Source organism: Sus scrofa, chromosome 5 (assembly GCF_054392235.1).
Source record: "Sus scrofa isolate SSC_HxYL_T2T_F1_AM1 chromosome 5, Sscrofa_HxYL_maternal_Yorkshire_Landrace_v2.0, whole genome shotgun sequence".
In the NCBI taxonomy this organism is placed as follows: Eukaryota; Metazoa; Chordata; class Mammalia; order Artiodactyla; family Suidae; genus Sus; species Sus scrofa.
In genome coordinates, this window is record NC_139387.1 from 10410394 (window position 1) to 10419251 (window position 8858).

Sequence of the window (8858 nt, forward strand, 5' to 3'; positions counted from 1 at the left end):
TCTCACCCCGTCTTCCCCTTGGCTTGGCTCTGGCCTGCAGGATGAGCTCATCTCCTGCCCTCCCACTGCAGGAGACCCCAGCCCCTGCGTCCTCCTGCCTGGGGGGACCACGGCCATGCTGCTGTGCTCCCCCTCCCCCACAGAAGCCAAGACAAGGGAATTATTTTTGGAACAAGAGCAGTTACACAACAAATGAATTATTTATCTTTGGGCATGGAGGAGAGGAGGCATTTTGCTGGGCTTCTTAATTCTTCTCTGGATTGGAGGGTGGCTGCTCGGGTACGTGTCCATATGTGTGCGGGCCTGTTGTACACACGATCGTAGGTGTGCTTGTGTGTGCGTGTGTACACCTGTTTAAGTGGGCATGCTGTGCAGTTCTGGCTCACATGAGGGCATGTGGGTCTTTGTGTGGGCAGGTGGATGTGCTGGAGCATCTGTATGTGTGTGTGTGCGCGCGTGCACTTGACCTATTAACTCTCCAGTCTCCCTTCTCTGCCCACTGTCTTCAGACTCTGTCCCCCGTTCCCCTCCCTTGTTTCTTCCGTCTCCCTCCTTCTGGGCCCTTGGCCCCCTCCTCCCCCTCTTGCCACCCGTCCCCTCCCTTCTTTTATGTGGCAGGGACCCCAGAGCGTTGCTGGCACAGGACCCCCGGGAGGGGGCGGGAGAGGGAGTGGGGTCCTGCGCTGGAACTTAGAGGGGCAGCTCTGAGCCTTCCCACTGATCTGTCACCCCCTGTCGGTGCTGCCTTTCAGGAACCAGGTGACAGATGGGTCTCTTCCTTCCTGCCCCCGTCTCTCGTGTGCTTCCCGCTCAGAGCTCCCGTCTCCAGCCTCCCGTGGGAATCCTTTGAAGTTCTGAGCCCGGAATCCCAGGAGGAAGAGGAGGAGGAGGAGGGAGAGGACGTCAAGCCCTGAGCGCCTGGGCACCTGCCCTCGAAGGAGAGGAGCACTTCCGGGAAGCAGGCTGTGGGGCCCCAGGCCCACCCCCCCGGCCCTGGCTGGGCCCCCGCACCAAGCGACTGCCCGTAGCGCCCCGGACGGCCCCCAGCGGTTGGCACTGGCCGTGCCTGCCTCACCTGGGGCCCCCGAGCCGGGGGTGGCCCCCAAGATGGTGACGGCCCCAGGGAGGACTGTGCTGCTGGCCCCAGCCTCCGGCCGCTAGGCACCCCCCCACCCCCTGTGCCCCTCCACCCCGAGCCCGGCCTGCGAGGGGGCCGAGGCGAGAGCCATGCTGCGCCTGGGGCTGTGCGCGGCCGCGCTGCTGTGCGTGTGCCGGCCGGGCGCCGTGCGCGCCGACTGCTGGCTCATCGAGGGCGACAAGGGGTACGTGTGGCTGGCCATCTGCAGCCAGAACCAGCCGCCCTACGAGACCATCCCGCAGCACATCAACAGCACCGTGCACGACCTGCGGCTCAATGAGAACAAGCTCAAGGCCGTGCTCTACTCCTCGCTCAACCGCTTCGGGAACCTCACCGACCTCAACCTCACCAAGAACGAGATCTCCTACATCGAGGACGGCGCCTTCCTGGGCCAGTCGAGCCTGCAGGTGCTGCAGCTGGGCTACAACAAGCTCAGCAACCTGACCGAGGGCATGCTGCGGGGCATGGGCCGCCTGCAGTTCCTCTTCGTGCAGCACAACCTCATCGAGGTGGTGACGCCCGCCGCCTTCTCCGAGTGCCCGAGCCTCATCAGCATCGACCTGTCCTCCAACCGCCTCAGCCGCCTGGACGGCGCCACCTTCGCCAGCCTGGCCAGCCTCATGGTGTGCGAGCTGGCCGGCAACCCCTTCAACTGCGAGTGCGACCTCTTCGGCTTCCTGGCCTGGCTCGTGGTCTTCAACAACGTCACCAAGAACTACGACCGCCTGCAGTGTGAGTCCCCGCGCGAGTTCGCCGGCTACCCGCTGCTGGTGCCCCGGCCCTACCACAGCCTCAACGCCATCACCGTGCTGCAGGCCAAGTGCCGCAACGGCTCGCTGCCCGCCCGGCCCGCCAGCCACCCCACGCCCTACTCCACCGACGCCCAGAGGGAGCCCGACGAGAACTCGGGCTTCAACCCCGACGAGATCCTCTCGGTGGAGCCGCCGGCCTCGTCCACCACGGACGCGTCGGCGGGGCCGGCCATCAAGCTGCACCACGTCACCTTCACCTCGGCCACACTGGTCGTCATCATCCCGCACCCCTACAGCAAGATGTACGTCCTGGTGCAGTACAACAACAGCTACTTCTCCGACGTCATGACCCTCAAGAACAAAAAGGAGATCGTGACGCTGGACAAGCTGCGGGCGCACACCGAGTACACCTTCTGCGTGACCTCGCTGCGCAACAGCCGCCGCTTCAACCACACCTGCCTGACCTTCACCACCCGGGACCCGGTCCCCGGCGACCTGGCGCCCAGCACCTCCACCACCACCCACTACATCATGACCATCCTGGGCTGTCTCTTCGGCATGGTCATCGTGCTGGGGGCCGTCTACTACTGCCTGCGCAAGCGGCGCATGCAGGAGGAGAAGCAGAAGTCCGCCAAGGTCAAGAAGACCATCCTGGAGATGCGCTACGGCGCGGACGTGGACGCCGGCTCCGTGGTCCACGCCACCCAGAAGCTGGGCGAGCCGCCCGTGCTGCCCGTGTCCCGGATGTCCTCCATCCCCTCCATGATCGGGGAGAAGCTGCCCACCTCCAAGGGGCTGGAGGCTGGGCTGGACACGCCCAAGGTGGCCACCAAGGGCAACTATATCGAGGTGCGCACGGGCGCGGCTGGCGATGGCCTGGCCCGGCCCGAGGATGACCTCCCGGAGCTGGAGAATGGCCAGGGCTCGGCCGCTGAGATCTCCACCATCGCCAAGGAGGTGGACAAGGTCAATCAGATCATCAACAACTGCATCGATGCCCTCAAGTTGGACTCGGCCTCTTTCCTGGGGGGTGGCAGCAGTGGCGGGGACCCCGAGATGGCCTTTGAGTGTCAGTCCCTCCCTGCAGCCTCCACCGCCTCCTCGGCCGCCGCCCCCGGGGCGCTGGAGCGGCCCAGCTTCCTCTCACCCCCCTACAAGGAGAGCTCCCATCACCCGCTGCAGCGCCAGCTGAGCGCCGATGCCGCGGTGGCCCGCAAGACCTGCAGCGTCTCCTCCAGCGGCTCCATCAAGAGCGCCAAGGTCTTCAGCCTGGATGTGCCGGATCACCCGGCCGCCACGGGGCTGGCCAAGGGCGACTCCAAGTACATCGAGAAGGGCAGCCCCCTGAACAGCCCGCTGGACCGGCTCCCGCTGGTGCCCGCGAGCAGCAGCGGGAGCAGCACCGGGGGCGGCGTCCACCACCTGGAGGTGAAGCCCGCCTACCACTGCAGCGAGCACCGGCACAGCTTCCCGGCCCTGTACTACGAGGAGGGCACCGACAGCCTGAGCCAGCGCGTGTCCTTCCTCAAGCCGCTGACCCGCACCAAGCGGGACTCCACCTACTCGCAGCTCTCCCCCAGACACTACTACTCGGGCTATTCGTCCAGCCCTGAGTACTCGTCCGAGAGCACGCACAAGATCTGGGAGCGCTTCCGGCCCTACAAGAAGCACCACCGGGAGGAGGTGTACATGGCCGCCGGCCACGCTCTGCGCAAGAAGGTCCAGTTCGCCAAGGACGAGGACCTGCACGACATCCTCGATTACTGGAAGGGGGTCTCGGCCCAGCAGAAGCTGTGACCCTCTCCTCTCCGGTGAGGCTGGAGGGGGAGGGCCGGGGGCACGTGGGGAAGGGCCCGGGGCGGCCGGGCGGGGCGCGCAGGGGGCCCGGGGCCGAGGAGTGGACGCACACGCACACCCGCACGCACGCACCCACGCACACACCTGACCACCACCTGACTGTGAACAACCACCACCCGACAATAACGGACAGGAAAACAAAGACATGTCCTTCTTAAAGTTTACACACTGATACCGAAACCAGTCGTCTTTACTGTGCTGCCCAGGGACTCTGCTGGGGGGTGCGGGCTGGGTGGGGGCGGGGGGCAGGCCAGGAAGCCAAAGGAGGGTGTGGGGGGACCGGGGCTCTGGGACCGGGGACAGGTTTGGGGGCAGAGGAGCCTGGGGTGGAGACGGACCGAAGCCCTCCCCCTGCTCCGTGGGGGACAGGTCACTTGGAGATCTAGTGGCAGATGGACACGGGGCATCAGTCCTTCCTTCACGGACAGGGCAACCGAGGCCCAGAGAAAGGTGATGACCCCAGAGTCAGGTTACCAGGTGGCGCGGATTAGGGTCAGTCTCCCCCCTTCCCGGCCCAGTGCTGTCCGCCACCCCCGGCGGCCTCCCCGGGACCCTCCCCCTCTGTCCACCACCCACCACCTGTGGTCTCCCGGGGCTGCGGGACTTGAGAATCAGGCGGGTGCTTTTCCATTCTAGAAAGCCCCGTGGCCACGCCCCTGAGCACAGAGCTGTGATTCATCCTGTGGGGGGCCTCGCCGCCCCCCCCCCCCCAACGCCAGTACCGGGAGAGGTGGGAGGTCCTGCTGACAGGGGAGGAGCAGACCTGGGGATGGTCCACCAGCCCCCTTCCAGTGTCTTCCAAGTAGCCTGGGAGCTGCTGAGGGGTCAGGAGAGCAGCTGGGCTGGCAGCCACTGTGTCTCAGGTGCAGGGCTCCACACCCTGGCCCACCCCCCACCTCTCTGGGCCTCCAGGACCCCTCCTCGTCCCACAAGCGCAGCCGAGAACGCTAATGCCTGGGAGCAGCAGGGAGGTGGGGTCTCATGGGGGGGCCCTTCCAGCCTCCGCCCCCACACCCTGGCCTCCCACCTACCTGACCCCCTGTCATGGGCTCTTGGGGCAGCGCCTCAGCCTGTCTGGAGCAAGGAGGGCTTTTGGGGGCTTTCCACTCACCCCTTCGTGGCTGCCCATCCCCACCCCCACCCTCTGGCCTGAGGGGCACCCACGTTGCCATGGAGATGGCCACTCCTCCCTTGCTGACCCCCACCCAACATCGAACAAAGCACAAACGGCGGTGAGCCCCCCCACCCCCGCCGGGAAGGAGCAGGCTGGGTTGGAGGGGGCCCTCCCCCCACCCTGGCCGGCCTCTGTCACCATAGCGACCCAGAGCCTGGCAGTTGGGACCGTTGGGCTCCTGGGGTTTCTCAGTGTGGGTGGCAGAGGGCGCTGAAGGGAGGGCAGGGCCAGACCACAGTGGCTGCCTTTCTCCAGAACAAGGGGCTTCCCGGGGGCGAGCTCTAAGAGGGCAGATCTGGGGTCCTGAGACTGGGGGGTCTTGAACACCGTCAGGGTGTTGAGGGGCCAGAGTCAGCGGTCCTTCCACCTGCGGATGGGAGATGGGCCTGTAGGGGGTGGAGACAGCCGTAGCTTCGCCTGCCTGCCAGGGTGCCCCCTGGCGCCCCAACCACCTCAGGAGAGGGAGGAGCCCGCCCGGCTCTCCCCACGCTCTGGCCTGTGTCACTGGCCCAAGTGGGGTTTCTTGAGATCTGGGGAGTGACTGTGGGGTGAGGGTGGGTGCCGGGAAGGGGCCAAGACCTGTACTGTGGGCGGAGTCTGACCGGAAAGCTAGTGCCAGTTCCTGAGTGGGGGGCTCTAGTGACCTTCCTGCCAGGGTAGGATCTGGGGGTGGGTGGCAGCGGAGGGTGAGGGGGCCTTAGGGCTCGACCGAGCACCTCTCTCACACCCACTGGGGGGACCGACCAAGCCCGGGGCTCACTTTGGGGGTGACATTTGCAAAGAAAGGACTGTTCTCCTGGGGAGTGGAGGGGGGAGGCGGGCATGGACGCGCAGAGCAGGCCTCCCCCAGCTCCCCAAAACCTGCCCCCCAACCCCTCCTCACACCGGATTGGCAAAACAGAAAAGCAGGCAGGCGGAGAAGCCAGTGGTGTGAGAAAGCAGATTCCCTGTTATATTTGCATGATGATTTTACTGTATTTTTCTGAGCAAACATCTGTCGTGTATGTGCCAGTTTGTCCAGACTCCCTTGCCCCGCCTCCCCGCCGCCCCCCCATTTCCACATTCCCTCTGTTGTGATCTGACAAGCAGCTCTTGAAACCCGGGCAGGGGCCAGCTCTGCAAAAGACCCAAAACAGGTGCCACGACAGCACAGCCCCCGCCCCGATGTCCCCACAAGTGCCGCCTCCCCTCCTCCCATCTGCCCTGGCCCCTTCCCCTCTTCCCAGCCAGGGAGGGGCAGCCCAGGGGAGGGAGCCTGGGAGGAGCCCCCCCTCTTCCCACCTGCTCCCATTTTGCAGAGGAAGAAGTGGGAGGGGGCAGCGAGGGAGGGGTCTGGTGATGTGGCTGCCAGGTGAGGGGTCAGTCACACTGCTGAGGACAGAGGCCAAGAGCTTGGGGCTTCGTGCTCAGCTTTACAGGGAGGTTTGGGTTCCTGAGGGAGGGATCCCTGGGGAGACGGCGGGCCCCCTGACATTGGCCTGGGCTCACCGGGGTGGGGGGGGTGGGCTGCAGCAGGAGCCACAGTCCCCCACCACCCTTGCCATTCCATCATTCCTGGTTGAAAATGACCTCTAGAAACCTCAGAATCACTTCCAGGGGTGGGGGGGAGGCCTTTAAAGGCCAGGTCCCCTTCTTAACCGCCAGAGTTTTCCACTCCAGGAGGTGAACCAACAGTTCACAACCCAGGTCACACGGATCTTTGAGGCAGAATAGGGTCTCAAACTCAGGCCTCTGCCTGCTGGGGCCAGGCTGCCTCCCTCAGCTGCCCAGGCCAGGCCCCTGCCCCTGCTCCAGGGAAGGCCCCACCGCACGGTAGCTCATCCTGGGGGTTTTCCTGTATCCCTGTCCTGGGTCCGATTCAGGATCACGTTCCCTGGGGGCGGGGGGCAAAATCTTCACAAAAAACAAATGACATTTATGTTGAGGAGAACATGGCTGGCCGGGGCCCTGTGTTTGTAATGGCAGGACCTGGGGCCACGGCCTGGGCAGGCTAGGAGGGCAGGCAGAGGTGGGGGGCTGGGGAGGGGGGTACTGGGGGGGCCCCGGGGGAGGGGCTGGTGGAGTTGGGGGGAGGGGCGAGCCAGCTGGAGCAGATGTGGGTGCGACACCCTGGACCTCCGGGGACCTGCCTTGGTCGTGCCTGGACGTGCTGGAATCGCCAGAGGAAATTCCCTGGGTGCCTGTCTGTTGGAGCTTGTGGCCTTCCAGAAGTGAAAGGCAGAGGCCTGGCAGGAAGGAAGCTCGGCCTGCTGTGGCCACCACCTCAAGGGGCCGGGGCTGGTTCATCCCCCACCCGCCGCCCCGGCAGGAGGGGCCTGCCTTGGCCCCTCGCCTCTCACTGCTCCCCCTCCTCCCAGGGCAGGGCTGAGAGTCTGGGCCTGGCCGAGGGTCTCTGATGTTCCCCACCCCCGTGTCCCGGACTTTTAGCAGAGGAGGAAGCACAGGGAGGAGGGAGAGGGAAGGAAAGCTTGTAGGGTCTCAAAACCCGTTAAAGACAGACTGAGGCCAGAAAGGGGGGCAGGCATCGGGGGACAAGCGCAGTAGGTTATAAGGCGCTTACGTGCAGCGACACGGGACAGCCACAAGGTCTCTTCCACAGATGGACACTGTGCAGAGAATTAAAATAGGGCGATGGAGTGGGGAGGGGCTGGGGAAGCCCTCGGAGCCAAGCTCTGAACAACGAGAGCCAGAGGAGTAGCCCGCTGGCCATGTGAGGAGGGGACGGGAGGTAGGGGAGGACGGCTCAGAAGGGCCCGATGTCCCCAAGGACCTCCTGGGATGCCCCCCACTGCTCTGCCCCTGCCCTGCGAGGACCCCCAGAGTCGGCAGCATCCCACCCCGTTCCTGGCGGAGCAGGGCCCTCTCTCTGCCGGGTGCTGGCTGGGTGGTTAAGGCCCGGGGAAGCCCCCTGGGGGTCTGACCCCCACCGGGCCTAAGGGGCAGGGCTGCAGCTTGCCCGGGAGCCCTGTGTGCCAGTTAGGGTCCTGGGGCTGTTCCCCTCTCTGCTAAGACTTCTGCTCCACGGCCACCGCAGCCCCAGGAGCTGCCAGGCTCCTCCACCCTCCAGCCTGACCGTCCAGCCTCCCACCCTTCAGACAGAACCAGTACTTGAGGCTCTGTGCTCTCACGCCTGCCTCCGAGGCCCCCATTAAAGGTCCATCACTGCTGCTGAGCAGTGGGGGGAGGAGAGGGGTTGGGATGGGGTGGGGGGAGGGTCTGGGCGGCCTCCCCTTCCCCTGCCCCTCCCCAAAGAAGCACAGGGCTGGGCAGGGGCGAGGGGTCCACCCTCGCTCGCTCCTTCCCTCCCCGAGGAGCCACCAGCCCCTCGGCCCTGCCTCGCGGCTTGGCACCTGGTTTGGGTCCTGCAGAGTTGGGCTCCGGGCCCCCGGGCTACGAACCTGTGAACCTTCGCTGTGTGGACCGGACCTTTTCCTCCTTGGGTGGGGGGGGATGTACGCTCCTTTTCTTCTTTTCAGGGTGGGGGGGGTGACTTCATTTATTTTCTCTTCCCTGTATCTGCCTCTCCCTCCCAATTTCCTATTTTAAACTGAATGGCACGAAATTGTTTTCCTCAACTTGGAGATTCCTGTATGGAGAGAATCAATTTCTATATTTGCAATAAATTTCTTATTTAAAACAACAGGACCCAGGTCTTTGTTGAGTGTCCACCCCTCCCTCTGCAAGTTGGAGTCCCCGCGCCGCGCCCCCAATCTCTGATGTGTCCCCTCACCCCCACCCCCCGTTACCAGCTCTCTTTCTCACCAGAGCCTCCCACACAGGATCAAGGAACGGGGCCCAGTCCAGGGGGCAGCCCCCGCCCGTGGTCAAGGAAAAGAGACGTGTGTCTGCCGGACAGAGGGTGGGCCAGCAGGGAAGTGAAGGGTCACGGTGCCCCCCCACCCCAAGCCCCACCTGCTGAGGGGGATGGCCTCATGGC

The 8858-nt window shown here is 64.9% G+C and overlaps 1 protein-coding gene across 13 annotated transcripts in view; it reads left to right on the forward strand.

Moving 5' to 3' along the window:
- The window catches only part of ELFN2 (extracellular leucine rich repeat and fibronectin type III domain containing 2), a 68505-nt gene extending 59944 nt beyond the window's left edge, over positions 1-8561 (forward strand). For all 13 annotated transcript variants that reach the window (XM_021091522.2, XM_085025028.1, XM_085025033.1 and 10 more), the window contains one exon: positions 753-8561. In XM_021091522.2, coding sequence (XP_020947181.1) covers positions 1228-3687 — 2460 coding nt within the window. In that variant the 5' untranslated portion in view covers positions 753-1227 and the 3' untranslated portion in view covers positions 3688-8561. The remainder of the gene's footprint in view (positions 1-752) is intronic.
- The last annotated feature ends 297 nt before the right edge of the window (positions 8562-8858 follow it).